Genomic DNA, 22,936 nt, shown 5'->3' with positions numbered 1-22,936 from the left:
TCTTGGGAAGAAAATGACATGGGAAAGAAAAGGGAAGCATAAGGAAGAAGATGAGGGTAAAATTGTTTGAAAATTATTTTTTTGGTCTTCATGAGGGTAATTTAGTCTATCTAAAAATAATATAGAGTTCACGTACTTGGCACGTGAGTTTTAACTCACGAAAGTCTAACGAATAGATTTAGTTGTAGTATTTTAAAAAGTCCAAAGGTATTGTACACTTTTATAGTAATAATAATAATAAAATATTTATTTTATAAACAATAAAATTTTAAATTTTAAATTAACACAAAATATTTTAATATTAAACTCATTTTAAAGGTCTCAATGAGACCTTTCCAACGGTACTATTTTTATTAAAAAATAATTAGTAAAACTAATTATATACTTAGTTTAACTAACTAAATTATTTAATAGATGATACAGATAAAATTATAATTATTGGATTAAACATTTACAGAAAAAGTTCAAAATTTTATAAAGTTTGAAGTTAAAAAGAGTCGGGCTCCAAATTTGAAGCTAGCTTTGGAGCCTCGTTAGAGTCCACCGAAAATTTGGAGCCCAATTAGAGATGCTCTAAGGGAGTAAAATATATTTAACTCAATATATTATTAGTGTATATTATTATACTAAGGTGGTATCTCAAGTTACAAAGCATGGAGTTGCTGACCAAGGTAGATCTATGTTTTAATTTATTTACCAAACTAGATCACCCCTCAAACTTAAATACTAAAATAGGTCTATTTTACTGTAGCCATAAGTAAAATGCATTTTGCTAAAAACGTGGGTACAATCTTTGCTAAAATATATGGGTAGAATATTTTATATATGGGTAGAATATATATGGGTAGAAGAAGAAGAAGAAGAAGAAGAAGAAGCAGAAGAAGAAGAATATATGGGTAGAATAGAGGCTTTATAGTACAAAAAAGGATTTTGTTAGAGCTTTCTTGGCCATTATGCAGAGACAGATTGGGAAGAAGAATAGGGGGATATGGGTTCGGGTTGTTCTGGCCCCTCATTGTGATTTTTGTTTTCTGACATTAATGTGGCTTTTTGTAATCATGGTGATTAATCAATTAAGTTGTTTCTTGAAAAAATGGACAGGTAATCAATAACTGGCAAACATCCTCAAAGTAGCTTGCATAGAAATATCTTGATTACAGGTGAGATGTGGAGAGCCCAAAGCCCTTTCTAGTTTCTACTCATCCTAGACATTGATGAATCTAGTATGCAAGAAGGAGTACACTAACTAAGAGCATCTCTAAGGGAGGGCTCTATATTTTGAGCGCCAAGAGCCCGGTGCATTAAACTCTATATTTATTTTTAATTAATATAATATAATATATATATATATATATATTTATATATTATATTTTAAATAACTTAATAAGTTCTCTTAATGTTATTATTTTTTAATAAATAATATATGGTTAGAAAACTCTCATTGATATCTTTATAATAAGATTAATATTCAATAGTTTCATAAATAACTTTAAATTATTATTTTTTAATTAAAAACATCAAAATTATATTACACAAAATAAAAATAAAATATTTAAAATAACTTAAATAATTTAATATTAGACTCATTTTAAAGGTCTCGATGAGAGCATTCTAACGGTACTATTTTTGTTAAAAATTGATTAGTAAAACGAATTATATATTTAGTTTAATTAATTAGCTTATTTAATAAAGAATACATACGGAATTTAAATTTTTGGATTAAGCTTTTGTAGGGCAAAATTGACATTTCTAAAAGTTAAATAGTATTGGAGCTGGGCTCCAAATTTTTAGATGGGGCTCCAAATTTAGAGTTCTACGTAGCTGGCTCCAAATTTGGAGCCCGGTTGGGGCTTCACCGGGCTCTAAATTTAGAGTTTTGGAGTCTAGTTGAAGATATAACAAAGGCCAGCCCTGCCTCTTGGAGTTTAAACACATGCAAACATCGAAATAAAACCTGCAGTCATAGGAAAGCTACAAACACTCCTCCGAGAGTATTTGATGAGCATCCAGACATTACTATTAGCATTCAAAGGCATTCAAACATCAGAGTATAAAGTCAGAAAAGCTATTAGTCGCAAAATCCCCTGAGGGGTGTCATTCTCTTTATATAGACAATGCATAATATATCTTCATGATCCTATGCAATCAGATCCTTTTATCTATATATAAAACAAATCCCTACAATTATGCTATGCCATATATAATCAGATCCTTTTATCTATATATAGAACCAATCCCTATAATTTTGCTACGCCATATATAATCATGCCTAATAGATTGCTATTTACTATGTTTACATCCCCCCTCAATCTTAACCGTAACAAGGTTCAGATTGCATCGTAGGCGATCAAGCATGTAGCGCGTAGCCGGTTTGGTGAAACCATCTGCTACTTGGTCATTAGACGACACAAAGAGGACATCAAGTGCACCCAATGCAACCTTCTCCCTCACGAAGTGGAAATCCACCTCTATATGCTTCGTCTGTGCATGAAAAATTGGATTGGCTGTTAGATAGGTAGCTCCAAGATTATCGCACCATAAGACTAGAGGTCATGGCTGGCATATGCCCAATTCTTTTAGCAAAGATTGTACCCACGTTGCTTTAGCTGTGCCATTCGCCAAGGCCTTGTATTCAACTTCAGTGCTAGACCGAGACACTGTGGGTTGTTTGCAAGAACTCCATGAGATCAGGTTAGGGCCTAAGAATACTGCAAAGCCTCCCGTAGACTTGCGGTCATCTACACAACCAGCCCAATTTGCGTCTGTGAACACACTCAGGAGGGTGGAGTTGGAACGCCGAATGCTGAATCCCGTAGCAGCTATGCCCTTGATGTATCTTAAGATACGTTTGACTACCTCCCAATGCACATCAGTGGGTTTGGAAAGATATTGGCAGACCTTATTTACAGCAAAAGAAATGTCTGACCTTGTTAACGTAAGATATTGCAATCCTCTAACTATGCTTCGATAATTGAAAACATCATCATCACCAAGAGCTGTACCATAGTCGCACGCAAGTTTGTCCATAACAGACATGGGGGTTAAGATGCTCTTACAATTCTCCATGTGAGATCGGTGAAGAGGTCGGAGGCATACTTGTGCTGCATCAAGGTGATTCCCCTTGAATTATAGACGACTTCAATCCCCAGAAAATAGGGCAACCGACCAAGATCTTTGATCGAAAAAGAGGAAGACAGGGCGCACAACAAATGATCAACAACCTTTTGGGAAGAACCAGCAATAACAATGTCGTCCATGTACACAAGCATATAGATGGTGATATCCCCATGGCGAAACAGAAAGAATGAAGTATCTACCTTGGAGGACTGAAACCCAAGCTGATGCAAACGGTCGCTGAGGCGAGAAAACCAAGCGTGAGGTAATTGTTTCAGACTATAAAGCGCTTTTTGTAGTTTGCACACATAGGATGGATGTTGAAAATCTTCAAAATCTGGTGGCTGCTGCATATAAACATCTTCATCCAAAAAACCATGAAGGAAGGCATTACTCACATCAATTTGGCAAAGATGTCATCCCTTGGAGACAGCCAAACTAAGGATCAAACGAACAGTGGCTGGCTTAACAATAGGGCTGAAAGTATCCTGATAATTGACACCATACTATTGTGTAAACCCCCGAGCAACCAAACGCGCCTTATGTTTATCAATGGAACCATTCGGACGCTGTTTAAACTTGAATACCCACTTACTGCTAACAATGTTGATGCCCGGTGAACGTGGCGCAAGTCTCCAGATACAATTCTTCTGAAGAGCAACAAACTCATCCTTCATAGCGGAGCGCCAAGCCGGATCTGAAAGAGCAAGCCGATGAGATGTAGGCTCAGTAAAGAAAGCACGATGATTTGGAGTGTATCGAACAGTGCCATCTATAAATTTCTTAGGGAAGGTCTTGTTGGCGCGGAGGTGAGTAATCATCTGATGCACGGGTGGAGCATTAGCGGGAGCAGCATCTGGTGCAAGCTCGATATTGGTGTCGCCAAGCGTGGGTGCTGAGGTCGCCGCACTTAGCGGTTGCTGCAGCGGAGGATTTCCTGGGCCAGGAGTTGAGGTAGCAGGCCCAGGACTGCATGCACCTGGGACATCAATCATGCAGATGCGCTGATCGTCTATTGGAGGCATGGGACGCGGTGCAACTGCAACTGCATTAGACGTGTTAGACAACAAAAGCGATAAGTCATAATTTCGCATATGATCATTCACAATTGCCAGCTCAGACTGAGGGAAACAAACAGCGTCAAAAGAAGGGATGACCGACCGAGAAGGAGTGGAAAAAGGGAAAAAGGATTTATCAAAGACAACATCTCGCAAGATATACACCTGGCCAGTGCTTTTGTCAAGACACTTATATCCCTTATGCATAGAACTATACCCCAAGAAGACACAGTTTGGAATGAAATTGCAACTTATGAGAATTATATTTTTGAAGGCTAGGCCAACATGCACAACCAAAAGTGCGAAGAAAGGTATAATATGGCGTAATGTTGAGAAGGCGTGTGATAGGTGTAGAAGTATTGATATTATAGCTTGGCATACAATTAATTAAGTAGCATGCAGTTAAGAAGGCTTCATCCCAAAATCTAAGAGAAAGAGAGGAATGCGCTAATAAAGCAAGGCCAGTTTCAACAATGTGTCTATGCTTCCTTTCGGCTACACCGTTTTGCTGTGAGGTATAGGGGCATGACACACGGTGAGCAATACCACAACGCTGGAAATACTTATGTAGACGGTGGTACTCTCCTCCCCAATCAGATTGAACAGTGTGAATTTTAGAATTCAAGAGGCTCTCAACATGATTTTGAAAAATATAAAAGATTTGCTCAACATCTGATTTATGCTTAATGAGATAAATCCAAGTGTAGCGACTATAATCATCCAAGAAACTTACATAGTACTTGAAACCTCCAACAGAAGCTTGAGCAGGTCCCCACACATCGGAGTGAATAAGCTCAAGAGGAGAGGTGGTGACATGAACAAAATTATTATAAGGAAGTTGATGACTCTTTGCACGTTGGCATGCATCACAAACTGAGGACTCTTGTTCGAAGGAACAATCTAAATTATTGGATTTCAAGATAGACCTAGCAATGGTTGAAGTAGGATGCCCAAGACATTGATGCCACTGAGGACAACACCTTGACACCGGACGAAGCATGATGAGGAGTGGTGGATGTTGAGCGACCAAAAGTGTAATAACCCAAGAAGGGATTAAAAAAAAGTGGCCTCGTGCCCATGAGCAGCTTGCATAGTGAGGTGCCACATGCCCATCGGCTGTGGCCAGCTAACCGTGGCAGGCCCCAGCACCGCCACCCTTTTCCCCTCCATCGTTGCTCTCTCTCTCCCTCTTTCTCTCTCTCTTTCTCTCTCTCTTTCTCTCTCTCTCTCTCCCTCTTTCTCTCTCTCTTTCTCTCTCTCTCTCCCTCTCCCTCTCTCTTTCTTGCCTTGAGCTCAGGCTCGTCGTAGCTAAGCCGTCAGCGAGAGGCCTGCCACTGGCTGGCCAGCAGTGGCCGAGCCCCTCCCCGCCAGCCCGGGTCCGCTCCCTCCTCCCTTCTCCTTCTTTTCTTCTCTTCTCTTTTTCTTCTTCTTCTTTTCCTTCTTTCTTCTTCTTCTTTCTTCTTCTTCTTTCTTCTTCTTCTTTCTTCTCTCTCTCTCTCTCTCTATTCTCTCTGGCACTCCTTTCTCTCCATTGCCAACATCTTCCCTAGAGCCGCCACTACCTGTGAGACCTCTCACTTCCCCTCTCTTTTCTTTCCTTCCTCTCTCTCTCTCTCTCTCCCTCTCCTTTCTCTTTCTTGCCTTGAGCTCAAGCTCGTCGTAGCTGAGCCGTCAGCGAGAGGCCGACCGCTGACTGGCCAACAGCGACCAAGCCCCTCCCCGCCAGCCCGAGTCCGCTCCCTCCTCCCTTCTCCCTTCTCCTTCTTCTCTTCTCTTCTCTTTTTCTTCTTCGTCTTTTCCTTCTTTCTTCTTCTCCTTTCTTCTTCTTCTTTCTTCTTTTTCTTCTTCCTCATCTATTCTCCCTCTACAATAGTGCTGGGCTCAACCCAGCACTGTAGTAGACAGTGCCAAGCCCAGCACTATGACAAGGGAATTACTCCCTTTTAATTTGTTACATTAATTATATGATTTAGTTTCTAAAATTTAGGTAAATCAGTTTATTTAGATGGTAGATTATTTGGATAACTTACACTCACTAGTATAAGTATTAGCTAAGTATTTTAGTATAATAATTTATTAATTATAGTTATAAACACTTGCATATGATTATATATGGTTTAGCCATTGTTTATTAGATTAATACATGTAATCATATTGATAATAATCTTATATTATATATAGTTAGTTTTATTAAAAATAATTAAATTATGTAAGTTTCTATTAATGTTTATGTATGATTATACATGCATATATTTAATATATTTGAATATGCAATGTGTTTCTAGCACCTTATTATTATTATATATTATTTTCTATGCAATAAAATGCTGAGTTCAAATAATTATTTTTATATTTATGGATAATGATTATTATATGTATGATTAATAACTAGTTAAGTAAAAGTAGTAATTGCCAAATAATTGGATTATAGTTAGTTATTTTATGTACATATATTTTAATTATAGTATTGTATATCTGATTCTTTTATGCTTAAGGAGGTTAATTATGATGCCTAATATATATAATTAGAATAAAGACATCTGAATTATATATATATATAATGTATATCAAGTTATTTAATAAAATCAAATAATTTATTATATTTTGCACTAATAAATTCTAAATGGGATAAACGGCTAACATCATACTACTTAAATAATTTCAGATTTCGACCCTCATGGTCAAGACTCCGTGGACTTAGCTATTGAGGCTTGATCATTGTCGTAGCAACGTGAACGAGTGGTTGTTTGGTATTTGCAGTGGTGGTGAGTAGTCTTATCCCCTAAATGCCTTTATCAAATTAGGTTATATTATATATTATGTACATGCATGTTTTGGCCTCCGTTATGATTATATGACTTTATCTAGAGATGATTATAGTCGAGCATATTTTTATCATGCATATAATTAAACTGATCTTGGATATGAGTATGATGATGATAAATAGAGATTATGAAAGATGATTATAGTGTTATAATGTTATGTCCAATTAATTTGTAGCACGAGTATGCATGTAATAGATTAGCATAAATATGCATGTGTTGACCACATGATCGGAAACTACATTGCATTATTTTTCTTTTGATTCCTATTCTACCTAAATTCTTATTATGCATTGACTTGTTATTGTACTGGATATATGTATATGATATGTCATTTAGAAGGAAAGCACGGAATATGATTGATGGGATAGTTGATAGAAAGCGTGAGGATACCCGAGTGGGCGCGAGGGTTAGGACGTGTTTGGTAGATGATTGATCGTTCGACATAGTCGCGATCCTGTTGGCCTTACGTTTGAGGTCGTTAGTCTGTGTGCGCAGTAGACATTCGGACACATGCCATTCGCTAGGGCATATGTGACAAGTTATCCTCACGAGGTTTTTATCAGCTAGAAAGGTGCCCGGTCTGGATAGATGTTGATACCCTTAGCGGATGGCAGGGAATGATTATATTTAAGATACTCCTTGCAGATGGCAGAGTATGCTCTGAGCCTTCGGGCATGATATTGAGACCGAGTACCGGGTGTTGACTATGCACAGTGGTCTACTATAGTGATGACATATAGAGATGATATTGATGACGGAGATGTTGAGAACTACATATGATTTTTTTCTCATCTGATTACCTAATTGTTGAGTGATCAATATACATCATATATAGTTGCATTTAATATCATAGCATGATCATGATTGGCATGCATCATGTGTCATATTTGAGAGAGAGTTGTGATGATAGTATGACATGGAGATCTGTTTACTCATTATCGAGGATTATATACTTTTATCAATTATGACATGTTATCTATATTTTAATTATATATTATTGATGTTGCATTCATACTCTCATTCATAACATGATGCTCTTTCGAATTTATATTATTCAGGACATGATTTACTCTTTGTTTAGCTTCACTAATTCGAGGTAAGTTTTATTCACTAAGCTTTTAGCTCATAACTCTATTTGTTTTTTCTTATTTCCAAAAACCTATATGAACGAGTGAGCAGGATACTCCCTTAGAGATCTTGCTAGTAGGTGAAGAGTAGTGTGTGGTTAGTGTTATGCATTAGATGAGTTATCTTATTTGATGTATTAGTGGACATCCTCTAAAGTGTGTCTTTATCCTTATCTTATATTCTAACAGGTGACTTTGTACTTGTATAATTATGTATATACTACCATTGTGTATATATTATGGTGAAAAGGTCTTGATGATGTGTTGTGGCCTGTGTGGGGCTCAAGTAGGGTTATCCGTGTACTGTTAACAGTTAGACTTCTGTTATTCATAGTTTAGATGTTGTTGATAAATTTTTGATGTTGATACAAGTTTATTTGATTGTTAGTAACTAATCAAATAGTCAGGTGCCACGCACGTGCCATGTGGGCTCGTGCCATGCATGTATTTAGGGTTGTAGGTGTTACAAAACGACACTAGGTAGAGGCCCCCTTTGCTTCTACCGAGTAGAAGCATTTTCTTCGTGGCCTTGTCCTTAATAAAGAAAGCATCGTCATGAAATTCAATGAAAACATTATTGTCAGAAACAAGTTTGTGTGCAGAAATAAGATGTTTATTTATATTAGGGACATGAAGAATATTTTTAAGAGCAAGAGAATGATCTAAGCAAGGAATTATAGAATGACCAATATGTGAAATATGCAAAACCTGCTCTATTGGCCACTTGAACCTAATCTTTGCTGTGGTAGCGTCCCTGAATGGTCAGCCGATCAAGATCACTCGTCAGGTGATCCGTTGCATCGGTGTCAATATACCAGTTCGTGTCAACATTGTAGCCACCTCCAGTCGTGGCATTGTTGCCGTCATGGTACTCCTTCGGCTGGTACACGGTTGAATCTGTTACGACAGTTCAGGGCTATATGGTCGTAGAGCCGCACTTGGCAGCGAAGGCCATTGTTCTTGCCACAGTCGTGCCCGTGTCCGCCCCGGCCACTGCCACCGCCACTGCAATAGCCACCACGATTGTTGCCGAAGTTGTTGTGGTAGTTATTGTTGTTGTTGTTGCAGCGCGGGGTGTTGGAGGAGTTCTAACGCATGGCGTTGTTGGTGGGCGAAGAAAATTCCACCGTGCCACTCGTCATGGTAGCTTGAGCTTCATGCGCAAGCATGTAGGAGTACAGCTCCGAGAGAGTCACCGCTCACTAATTGCTCAGGACAGTAATGGCAGTGACAAGATCGCCGTGATCCGCACCAACGCCGGCGAGGATGTAGCCGATCATTTCTTCATCAAACATGGGCTGCCCGATGTTTGCCATGGTGTCGGCAAGGGTCGTCATCTTCTAGAAGTATTCAGACGCACTCATGTCGAGCTTCTTCATCATGGAAAGCTGGGTGCGGATCTGGACAGCGTTCCCTCGATGTTGTGTGGAGCGTCGTCCACACTTCGGCAGAGGTGCCGACGCGCGTGAGTTGAGGCAGCACGTCCTCAATCATGGAGGACAGGAGACCACCCAAGATCGCCTGATCCTGGATGATCTAATTGACGTGGGCAGGATTTTCCACCTGCTTGGCGGTAGTGCCAGTCCCTTCGGTCACCGTGGCTAGCGGCATGGGAGTGGTGCTGTCGAGATAGCCAAAGAGCTAGATGCCCTGGAGGATGGGGACTAGTTGGGCCTTCCATAGGAGGAAATTGGTGCGAGTTAGCCTACTAGTAATGGTATTGGCAAAAGAAGAAGAAGTGGTGGTCATGATGGAGGCGCTCGGGGGAGGAGACCGGGCGCCGGCGGTGTTGGAAGCGAGATTGGAAGAAGTCATGGCGAAGAAGATGGGATTAGGCTCTGATACCAAGTCAGAAAAGCTATTAGCTGCAAAATCCCGTGAGGGGTGTCATTCTCTTTATATAGACAATGCAGAATATATCTTCATGATCCTATGCAATCAGAATCCTATACAATCAGATCCTTTTATCTATATATAGAACAAATCCCTACAATTATGCTACGTCATATATAATCAGATCCTTTTATCTATATATAGAACCAATCCCTACAATTATGCTATGCCATATATAATTATGCCTAATAGATCGCTATCTACTATGTTTACATATAAACCCTAAGTTTTCACTTATGGGAGTTTAGATGAAACTGTAGACATTCACACACTAGCACTATGCTAAAAATGATGGGAGTAACTGATTGAAAATTTTGAGCCATCCATCTTAATTGATCTCCTCTCACTGTAAAAGGCACTCTTCGAGGTCAGTTATCACTCTCATATCAATGAAACCCTAAGAGCACCAGAGAAAAAGAGAGGAGATCTATTACCACGTCTCTAAGTCACATCCACATCAGAGCTTCAAAAAAGAAGACATTGGCCTGCTTAGAATCGTAGCTCGTCGTAACACTCTTGTGAGGCACAGATTCAAATCGAGAGAACATACTAAGCTGGAGATGATCTATTGGCATAAAGGAGAAGCTCACCGTGGGTGACTTGTGGGCAAGTGAACCTTGCAAGAGGGATCACTACCTTATTGTTGTGGGTGTATAGCAACGCCAAGTGTGTATCTTTGTTGTAAGTGTATTTTATATCATCATTTATTATGTAATAGATTTGATATGGCTGGTTAGGTTCATAGTTTTCTTTTTCTCTTGCGAGAAAGATTTTCCATGTAAGAATTGCACATTTTTCTGACGGTGGTGAGCATATCTTGGTTTCTCTTTATAGCTTATCTTTAGTAGATCATGCTTTGTATCCTAGGTCTCTAGTTTATTTGCATTAGATGGGTTTGAGGATATTCTACCTAGAGATCTATCCTTAATAAGCTGAGCATTTGAGAATTCTTGACAATCCTATTATTTGCTATGCATATGTGATATAAGAGTAAATTGATACAATAAAATGTAGCACAGCGGTCAAGCCTTGCCAATCCATAAGAAATTATGGGTTTGATTCCCGCGCGAAACATTGGGTTTGATTTTTAATAAATTTCCCACTTAAGCATTACATGAGCATAGTTTGTACTAATTTTCTGAAAATATAAACCTAATTGTGTGATCTATATATTATTTAGACTATATTTTGTAGGACTATATATTGTTTAAACTATGGTTTGCCTACTAGCTATGATCTATTAAAAAAAAAGGAAGAAAAAATATAACTTCATACCTCATCTTATGCATTGTTGAGGATAACTAGAAATTTTATATAACCTTAGATATGATTGAATATTTCTTTCTAGATTTATATGTTAAAGTGAATTGAGTTAAACTTAACCAACAGTGTTAAATAGATATATTTTATAAAAGGCTGGGATTATAGTGATTGAATCAAAATAAACCCATAAGGTGGAATTTTTTTATTATCGTTGTTGCTGTTGTAAACTTGCACACAATTTCCTATGAGAAATACTCTGCATGTCAATAAGTACCTCTATCTACCATCATTTTAGTAACAAGATGACATGAATGAAATTAGGTATGCTAAGATGGATGGTGATAAGTCCACACACACTGTTTATAATCAGATTATAGCTGGATATGTACTTAAATGCACAATTTCTAATTTCCAATTCGTTAAGTACTACTAACACAAAAGCCCAAGCCGTATTTGAAACCCCACTACCAGCAGTTAGATGGATTAGGAATATTAATTCTAGTTTTTCCGACTCTTCTGTTTGAATTCATAAAAGTGAACAAACATTAAAACTAATTCCTACATCATTCCAAACTACGAGATCAAATATTTATTTCATTTCAATTCAAACAAAACCAACTAAATTACACTCAAATAAGATTCATCTAAATTTAGTTCAAATAGTGAAAACTATTTGGAACGATGGACATAAACCTTAAAACTCAGCTGAAAAATCTTAGGTTATAACTTAAATGCCTCATATTGCAAAATAATATCTCTCTAGTTTATAAGTATATAAGAAAGCCTAGTTGGATCAAAAACTCTCCAACGATCAATATAAATTCTTCTCATTTTACTTCTTTTCCAATGTGAGACTATCCACCCACATATTTCCTCATCCTCTTCCATCCTCCTAACCTACCAATATTCCATGACTTGGAAATAGTAACCCTTACTCTGCAAGTGTCATAAATGATAGACCTACCAAGCTCATGCACCACCTTTCTCTGTGCACTTAATTCCAATTGGAATCAAGTCAAGGAAGCTGTTGGCAATCCTATCATCCTCGTCCTACCATAAACATCATTACGTACTTTACTTTTATATATATATATATATACACATAACTCCCACGCGTTCAACTGTCTCTCAAAGATCACCAATCCAATAAAAAAGAAGAGAAAAGAAAAATATGGCACCCATTCCTGTCCTTCTCTGGACCCAAATCACGCACCAAGTTAAGCTCTCAGACTTGGCCTTTGCATTGCTTTGCCTATTCTTATGCAGTGCAAGTATCCATCGTTTAACCACCAAAGGCCCAATGCTATGGCCAGTACTAGGCCTCATCCCTACCTTATTCTTCCATATCGGCGACGTTTACAACTGGATCACCGATTCTATCAGAGAAGCTGGCGGGACGTTCGCCTACCGCGGCATGTGGTTCGGCGGCAGCCACGGCGTTGTGACCGCCGACCCGGCCAACGTCGAGTACATGCTCAAGACTCGGTTCTCGAACTTCCCGAAAGGAAGGTACTACCGGGAGCGCTTCGCTGACTTCCTCGGCGACGGCATTTTTAACTCCGACGATATGGTGTGGCGCGAACAGCGGCGGGCCGCCTCGTTGGAGATGCACTCGAGCCGGTTCGTTGAGTATGCGGCGACGAGTGTGAGGGATTTGGTGCATCGGAAGCTGCTCCTCGTCCTCGACCGGCTGGCCAGCGCCGAAGCAGAAGAAGCAAGCGTCGACTTGCAGGTATAGTGTAAAAATTGGTCGTCGCCGGATATGGGTCGAGACTTTTTTATTCATCTGACATTTAAATTTGTATATCTGTTCAGATAGTTTATGCAAATATAATATGAAATAATAGTATTTGAATCAATATCCACTATATTTTCATACGTACTATTTTTAGTACATAATTACTAATTATGCTGCAGATCTTACTGACGTCATAAGTTATTATGAATTTCGAAAACAAATAGGAATATATCCGATCTATATTCATGTTATACGGATATGCTAATTATTTTCACTTTTCATTCACTATATATCTTATCCATATCAGTATCTTGAAAGAAATGAATACATTTACCACTATCCGAATCCATTTTCACCTCTACTGCAGGAGATTTTTCTTCGGTTCACCTTCGATAATATTTGCGTCGCAGCTTTCGGCATCGATCCGGGCTGCCTCGCCGTTGATTTGCCAGAGATCCCGTTCGCCAGGGCGTTCGAGCAGGCGACGCAGCTGACGCTGTTCCGCTTCATCGTGCCGCCGTTCATCTGGAAGCCGATGAAAACCTTCCAAGTCAGCACGGAGAGAAGGCTTAGAGCCGCCATACAAATCGTCCATGAGTTCGCGGAGAAGACAGTGTCCGACCGCCGGAACGAGTTCCGGAATCATCAGAACGCCTCGGTAATCGGGAGGTCGGACCTCCTCTCTCGGTTCTTGATCCAGTCTGACGTCAAATTCTCCGACAAGTTCCTCAAAGACTTCTGCATCAGCTTCATCCTGGCAGGCCGCGACACTAGCTCCGTCGCGCTCGCGTGGTTCTTCTGGCTCCTGCACCGCCACCCGCGCGTCGAGCGACGCATCCTTGACGAGATCTCCGACATAGCTAAAACAACAAGATTCCATAATAAAGTCGCGAAGCCAACCAACACCAACGAAGCCGTCGTCTTCTCCGTCGACGACCTGAAGAGGATGGACTACCTCCAAGCGGCCTTATCAGAGTCGCTACGCCTCTACCCGTCGGTCCCAGTCGACTTCAAAGAAGCGCTGGAAGACGACGTCCTCCCCGACGGCACGGCGGTGAGGAAAGGCGCGAGAGTGATCTACTCAATCTACTCGATGGCGAGGATGGAGAGGTTATGGGGAAAGGACTGCGAGCAGTTCAGGCCGGAGAGGTGGTTGAAGGAGGGGGCGTTCGTGAGTGAGAGCCAGTTCAAGTACGCGGTGTTCAACGGCGGGCCGCGGCTGTGCGTGGGGAAGAAGTTCGCGTACATGCAGATGAAGGCGGTGGCGGCGGCTATGCTGCTGAGATATCGCGTGGAGGTGGTGGAGGGGCAGGAGGTGGCGCCCAAGCTCAACACCACCTTGTACATGAAGAATGGGCTCAGGGTTGTTTTCAAGAAGAGGGGGGAGTGTGTTCATGGGGTTAGGATTTAATTCCAAGGGTGTGGCTTTCCGCTACTTACTAAATAAATTAATGAGATAATTTCACTCGGACTGCCGAACTATTGCATACACTCTGGTGACTTTTCTTTTTTTAACCCACATGCACCCCGACACCATAATTAAAAAAAATATATTCATATATATACTTATTTGAATTAAGAAACTATACATACCTTTAAATAAATAAAAAATGGACTAGGTGGTGTATATGGTAAAAAAAAATTAAAGTGTACGAAAGAAATAGTGATAATTTGCTCCCAAAAGCTCTAAATATAGAGCCAAGAGACTCGTGCATTGCAATACACCTGACTCAATGTTTATTATTTAATTAATATAATATATATTTATATGTTGTATTTTAAATCACTTAATAGGTTGACTAATATTCAACGGTTTCATAAATAATTTTAATTAAATGCATCAAAATTATATTACACAAAATAAAATTTTAAAATAATTTAATATTATACTCATTTTAAAGATCTCGATGTGACATTTCCAAAGATATTATTTTTATTAAAATTGATCAGTAAAATAATTATATATTTAATTTAACTAACTAAATTATTTAATAAAGGATACAGACGAAATTTAAATTTTTGGATTAAACTTTTATAGTGTAAAATTGGAATTTTAAAAAGTTGAATAGTATGAAAGGTGGGCTTCAAACTCTTAGATGGGGCTCCAAATTTGGAGCCCTATTTGAAGCTCAGTTAGAAATCTATTACGAATCGGCTTGATCTGATCTGCAACGGTTCTGGACTCGATGAAGTTCGTAACTTCCGAGGGGATTTGCGAACAATCTAACTGATGGATCCTCCTGAATTTTGAATATGTTGTTGCTCTTAGAGAGAGTTTTCTAATGAATCTAAGATCACAATATTCGAATGGTTAGATTTCAAGATATAGACTAAATAGTGGCTGAAGGTCAATTAGATCCTAGCTTGATAACCCACCAATGGCTAGATAGATGGTAGGTTTAGTTCTTGGTGTGAAGGGGGAGAAGTTGTAGAAGAGGGGGGTTAGAAGCTAGAAGAGACTAACCAAATACTTGGGCGATGGAAAAAAGGAGGTGGGAGAGGGCACCAATTGTTAGAGATAAGTTGAGAGAGAGATAAATGCCAAAACCAATTTAATTATCCAAGATAAACTCAAATTAAGGTTTCCTCCGTATATTTATAGAAACTCACCCTAAGAACTCATCAACTGAGTTAAACAACTCTAAATAATCCTAACAAAACTCACACTTTCGCCATGGTGTGTTCGAACACGCCCAATCGCATTCGAACGATGAATTTTTGTTCTCTATCGATGCGAATGTATGCAAGCGTTTGAACAACCGCGTTCGAACGGAACAATTCCGTTCAAACGCGCAATTTGCGTTCTCTAGTTTTGCGACCGTGTACAGGCGTTCACATTCCTGTTCGAACGCGGTCCCTATGTTCGAACACGCCTCAGCAAAAATACTTTTATTACCTCTAACAAACTCAACTAAATAAACAAACTCAACTTTTATTACTTTTATTACTTCTAACAAACTCAATGCCACGCGTGGAACCAATATGGATCGAATCGTATCAAGTTCCACCGGACTCCTAATTTGGTGTTTTAGAGCTCGGTTGGAGATTCTTTTATAGTTATAAACTATGTATTTGTATTTTAAATACCATTTTTATTCTACATCGACTAATTATATAAATATTTTCTGTGAAAATATTTGTTTTCATTTTTTCATCTCAATTTTTCTGTTTGTTACCTTATGGACATTACAAAAAATTTAAAAAGAGATGCTTAAATGGCAAATGTCAAAAGTTTACTAATTTAGTAGAAAATTGCCAGCTATTTTTAATTATTACGAAAATTTTAAAAAGAGATGCTTAAAGGGCAAATTGTTGTTAAAAGTACTTTAAATATCCATTTAGTAGAATGTAAATGATAATAAAATCTGGAATACTTTTGATGAATTTTCTTTAAAATATAAAATAAAATGTTATAAATAATTTAAAAGCAGGAGAGGTCGTTATTTTAAAAAGTATATAATCTATATATTAATATTAAAATTTTATGTGTAGGAGAGTATAATTAGGCGAATAAATATCGAAAACATAAGACCAAGATGAAGTAGAACAACTCGTGATTTGGATAATTTTTTGATGTATATAAAAAATCTCTCTCTATTAATAGGAAAAAATCATGAACTCAGTCAAACTGTATCAATCTATTTCATTAAGACAAATATAAGATTTATTTATACTCTTTCCTCAACATTTCAATATTAGAGTGTTTAAGAAGTCATCTCTTACATTCTTCCGTTGTGATGAATTACTTATGTGAAAGTAAAAATTTATGTATCCTGTTGATCTTTAGTACTCGCGTCATTGTAGATATAAATAATTTAGCTCCTTTGACATAATTTAAGATATTTGAATTTAACAATCAAGCACTCAAATTATTTGAAGTAGCTCTTTTCACAACTTGTAAGAATATTGCTCCGTGGGATATATCCTATAACTCAGATAAATTACTTAGCATTTCTTGAGTAACAATGGCAACCGAGTAGGGTAAATTGGGTTTGGGTTTGGGTTGGGTCAAATCACCCTAATACAAACACGACTATATTATTAAATTGGTCAATATATTAAATATATACACGATCTGATCATTAAATGGGTAACATGACATGATTCATATAACTCATTCAATAAGCAAAGTTATTTAGTTATTATACCATAATAATAGGGCTTATTTCAAAAGAATGTTACTCCTATTTCATAAATGAACGGGGCTAATTAATCTACGATAATTCTATTCATCACACAAAGTAAATGAGATGAAGACTTTGAAAACAAATATCCTCCAAGCTAAATCGATCTAAAGTCTTGTCTTAATGGCATGTAGAAAGTAAATGTACTCATGATCTAGTGCACTCATCTTCCTCTTTGGGCAAATAATGTAGAAGATGATTAGACTGAGCACCATGTAGAAAGTCATCAAGTCATTGTACAAAATCATTATCTACTAAGGTGTCAAAGTTGATTTTTCACACACAACTAGATAACTTTCACCTGAACCCTTCAAGGATATCTTATTACTTTTAAAAAAGTAAAAATAAAAGTACCTCAAAATATCCATATAGTAGAGTGTAAATGATAATAAAAATAAAATCTAAAATACTTTTAAAAAAAACTCTTAAAAACATAAAATAAAATGTTATAAATAATTTTAAAGTTGTCTTAGGAGAGTTCATTATTTAAAAAGTATATAATGAATCTATATATTAAAATTGAAATTTTGTGTAGGAGAGTTTTTATCATAACTAGGCCAATAGATATTAATAACACAAAACCAATATGAAGTAGGACAACTCATGACCTAGATAATTTTTTGATGTGTATAAAAAATCTCTCTCTATCAACAGAAAAAAAATCACGAACTCAGTTAAACTAAATCTATTTCACTAAGATAAATATAAGATTTATTTATACTCTCTCCATAATATTTTAATGCTAGAGTGTTTAAGTCTTCTCTTACATACTTCCCTTGCGAAGAATTACTCATGTGAAAATAGAAAACTTATGTATATTTTGATCTTTAGTACTTGCGTCATCATAGACATAGATAATTCAGCTCCTTTGACGTGCTTTAGGATATTTGAATTTAACAATCAAACACTCAAATTATTTGAAGTAGCTATTTTCACAATTTGTAAAAATATTGCTCTATGAGATATATCCTATAACTTATAGATAAATTACTTAGCATTTCCTTGAGTAGTAGTGGCAATCGGGCTAGGTAAATTGGGTTTAGGTTTGGGTTGGGTGAGATCACCCTAAAACAAATACGACTCAATTATTAAATTGGTCAATATAATAAACATAAACACGACTCGATTATTAAATATGTAACATGATATGATCTATATAACTCATTTAATAAGCTGAGTTATTTTGTTACTATACTATAATAATGAGGCTTATTTTAGAAGAAGATTATTCCTATTTCATAAGTGAATGGGGTTAATCAATCTATGATGACTTTATTCATAACACAAAGTAAAAGAGATGAAGGCTTCGAGAATAAATATCTTCTAAAGATTTGTCTTAATAGCATGTAGAAAATAAATGTGCTCATGATCTGTGCATTCATCTTCCTCTTTAGCCAAATAATATAGAAGATGAATAGACTGAGTACCATGTAGAAAGTAATCAAGTTATTGTACATAATCATCATCTCCTAAGATGTCAAAGTTGATGATTTCTCACACACAACTAGATAACTTTCTTGAAGTTTTGTAGAAGTGTTGGTGCATAAGGGTATCTTGGCTGCTCTACCATAGAAAGTGTTAGAATCCGACCATATGAGTAAAGTCGAGTCAAGTTAGTTAGTTTTATCTTATTATTTTAAAATTTAAATAAATTAAATAATCAATATATGAATATTTTCATCACAAATGTAGATATTTTCAATGTCAAGCTCCCACCTTTAACATAAGATTTCATTTTTCAAGTGCAGTATATGAAACATTAAAATACAAATTCCTTGCACAATCTCCTCATTTGTATCTCTTTGAATCTTCAAGACACCCACCCAACCTCCACTCTAAAAACTTTATGGTAGATAATACTCTTAGAGATTGTTTTATGATTACCTCTTATTCAGTCAAAACTCTTCTACGCATATACATTAATTGATATCTATTTTTAGCTTCATCATGCAAAAAGATCTTGGGAGCAATCATAGGTTTCTTCTTGGATGATAATTTTCTCGAACTAACTAGGATCTTAAACCAGAGTAGATCCAAGAAAATCAAAAGAGGTGCATAGTTGAAAGATAAAAAAATTAATTTTGGGGGTAAAAAACTATAAGATTAGATTAAATATAACCTTAGAATTTGGTTTGAATTATCGTGAGGTCAGTTCATGCCAAACTAAGGCTTCTAACCTTATTGCAAATTGACAAGGATTCGCTTCAAACTAAATAAAAAATAATAGTCAAGTCTAAAATCTAAACAATTTAGAAAATCAATCAAATTGCATGACACTAGAAGGTAAGTAGTATTATAAACAAGAATTTCAGAGAATTAGAGAAGTCAATGCATCAAATCAAATCAAACCTGATTTGATATTTTAAATTTTCAAGATGAATCTCACTCATAGTGTTTCAAGTTGATCAATGATACCTAGATGCATATTAGACTTAGATTAGAGACATTAATATTGACTTGTGCAGCTAAAAATTCAGCATTCAACGTGATGCAAAATGTTAAATATTTTTAAAAAAAATTCGACCATGCTTTATTATCACATAAGCTAACACATGATCAACTTTAGAAGTCAAACCAATTTATAACATAAACATAAAATTACTTTTAATATACAACAATGGTCATATTTATAAGGTAATTTTTGTTAATCAAGCTACACGGACAATTTGTTTTTTTAATATGATTTTTCTTTTTTCTCATTTTGAGTTTATATTTTTACTTTGTCAAACACTAATTAGTCCAAAGTTAGAACACTTATGCTAAGATGTTTTTATGCCTTTCTTCTAAGATAGCATTTTTCAATATATTTTCTAAATATATACACTCACTGCAAATGCACGTAGATTTTTTATCAATCCAGTATAAAAAAAATATATGTGCATATGTTAATGTGTAGACATAGATAATCCTTGAATGAAATATAATCTTAGCATGAATTCAATATATGGTTCATACTATTAATTAGCTTGTAAAGTCAAAATGCGATCTACTCTCATTAGAGAATAATATAAGACATACTCAAAAGAAATACAACAATAAAGCTTAAAAAAATGTGCAATGTGACTCATAAATCAATGTTTCATATCAAAATATTCCATAAGCCTAGTAATTTTTGGTACCTCTAGGTTTTAAATTTTTATTCTTTTTGTAACCAAAGACCAAAAAGACACCAATGAAAGAACGAAACTAATAAAAAAAATCTTGATATCTCAAAAACCAAAAATTCATCATAGTCAAATGATATATATATATATATATATATATATATGAAATTTTGTGTAAGTTTCCTATTTTTAGACTCCTTGGTTTGTTTTACAACATATCGTCACACTCATTATGAATGTATAGCATGTATTATAAGTAATGAAATATCTAGCTCTAGTATGACTTTTAAACTCATATCTATCACACGTAATATAAATGATTTTGTATTAAGATCATTCCTACTTATAGCATGACTATTATCATAATCATACATAAGTTTCAGATTACTTCATTTTGTCGTCGTAGATGGTATATTCATTGAGATACTTCCTATAGCTAATTCTCTTCCTTTTTTTTGTTTATCTCCTTTTGTATTCTAAATAACTAATTCAACTACTATGAATCTACATATATATTTTTTAAGCAGATAAGACATATATAATTTAGATTCTAAATTTTGAATTCTCTCAAGCAAGCCTTCTCTTGAACTTTATTGTTCATGATCATTCACTCGAAGAAGTGAATTTTATCTAAAAGAGACCTTTTCAAATTTGAGAAATTGAGAAAGAAATTTCCAAATTTTCATATATGATCCTCTTATCTTTTTTTATGCCTTCTCAAACTCAACATTTAGATCTTCAATTTAATTAGATACACCATTTTTTTTTCTATTTGCACACTTTAAGTTTTTTTTATTATTTTCATATTTGATTTATGCAACTTGCATAACTCATGAAAAAGTGCACCTAGATAGTTTGAAATTGTCACATTAGAATTATTAGTGAATAACAAGATAGTAAAAGTAACAAGCTTATTTTGATTAGAACCATATTCTTCAATGTTGGAATCATTCAAATCATCTCATGTTCTTCAAATAGCTTTACTTTTATTTTTTAGATTTGGACATTCTTGAGCAAAGTGTCCATATCTTTGACATTTGTAATAGAACTATATCACTTTGGATTGTATTCTTGGATTTCATGCCTTCGAAAGTCGGAGTTATATTAGGGGAAGAATTTGTTTCGTTTGCGAATTTTCTTTTTCAATGTTCTTTCTTTTAATTTTACTTACCGCATTATTATTAAAAAACATTTTAAGTTTCTTTACAAATAAAGTCATAATATCATGTCAAAGTTGTCATCGGACTTAAATCTTCATTTTAAGAGTTAGTAAACTTCTACATTTTGCAGAAATCAGAGTGAAGGTTCATAAGTTTATAGATTATCTATTGATTCTTCAACTTTGATATAATCAATGTATTTACTTTTCTTAATGGAAGATACTTTTGGTTGAAATCTTTAATATTTTAGGAAGGAATCAAATGTTTTTATTACAATCTTACTTTCATGGATTCTTTCACTAAGGTTGAAGCTTGAATTTGCTAAAATTAATGGAACCAAACCGGATCGAGTGGTTGAATTGATTAACTGGCAAATTGACCTCTAAGTTGATTCAATTTTATTATTAGATCTAAAATGCAATTGATTTGGTAAAAATCAATTGACCTAATGATAGAATTAACAAACTTTAATCAAGTCAGCATATGCAAGTTCTGATAACTATGGAATTTATAATATCAGTCGGTTTAGCATGGAACTCATCAAAAGTTTCTGAATCTTCTATCCCAAGAGTCTTGCAGGAAATAGTAATCTTTATAATTTAGAAAATATTACTTTGCACACATCTTCATGCATAGTTTCAAGTATGCCATATGCTTCTTTTTGTGATCTGGTAGATGTAGATTTATCTTGAGAGATACCACTAAAAATTTTATTGATAAATTTACTATTCCATCTCTTGCTTTCAATTTTGAACTTGCTCCACTTATCAACATATTTTTTAGTGTCAGTTTCCTACATCACCAATCTAGGTAAAATTTTTACAACTGATAATCAAATCCGCTCATATGTAGACTTAAGAAAGATTCTCATTCTAATTTTTTGATAGGAATACTTAGAACTAGCTGGAATTGAATATCTAACGATTGATTGGCCAACTTCAAGTAAATCTGTATCTAGACTCTGCCTTTAATAAGAAGAACTTGCTATGATACCAATTAAATTCTATGGTAGAATTATACTCTGATCAGTTCTGAATAGATTAAAAAACGCAAAGACCATATTATAATTTCTTTTTTATATGGAAACTTTTTCAATAAAAGAAAATTAGACCTCATATGAATTAATTTACTCCAATTCTAAATAATTCTTTTTTATTTTTTAGTTGAAAATAAAACTTATTGTTTAGTAAATGATTTCCAACCAAATCTGACCTCAAATTATTGGTTCTAAATAGTAAATTTAAAGAAAACTAAAATTTCAAATTAATTAAATTACTCAGATTAGGGAATTCAAAAAGGGTCTTAGGGTTGGAATTTGGAGGCCAATGAACATCTAGAAAATTGACTTGCGTTAATCAATCAACAGTAATAAATTGAATAAATTTCAACTGAAGTGATGGTCAACAAGATACTATTTTTGATTGCTAAAAGCAATTGCACCCCACTTCAATTAGTCTCCTCAGCTTGGTG

The 22,936-nt window shown here is 35.6% G+C and overlaps 1 protein-coding gene across 1 annotated transcript; it reads left to right on the top strand.

Annotated features, from left to right (window-relative positions):
* The first annotated feature begins 12,451 nt into the window (after window positions 1-12,451).
* Window positions 12,452-14,429, top strand: LOC140802182 (cytochrome P450 86B1-like). The gene is made up of 2 exons (XM_073157622.1): window positions 12,452-13,012; window positions 13,386-14,429. The coding sequence occupies exons 1-2, from the start codon at window positions 12,452-12,454 to the stop codon at window positions 14,427-14,429; spliced, it is 1,605 nt and encodes a 534-aa protein (XP_073013723.1).
* The last annotated feature ends 8,507 nt before the right edge of the window (window positions 14,430-22,936 follow it).

Source organism: Typha latifolia, chromosome 15, assembly GCF_019914945.1.
Source record: "Typha latifolia isolate L0001 chromosome 15, TyphaL0001v2, whole genome shotgun sequence".
NCBI lineage: Eukaryota > Viridiplantae > Streptophyta > Magnoliopsida > Poales > Typhaceae > Typha > Typha latifolia.
The sequence above is the reverse complement of the archived record's forward strand: the minus strand, read 5'-3'. Positions and strand labels throughout refer to the sequence as shown.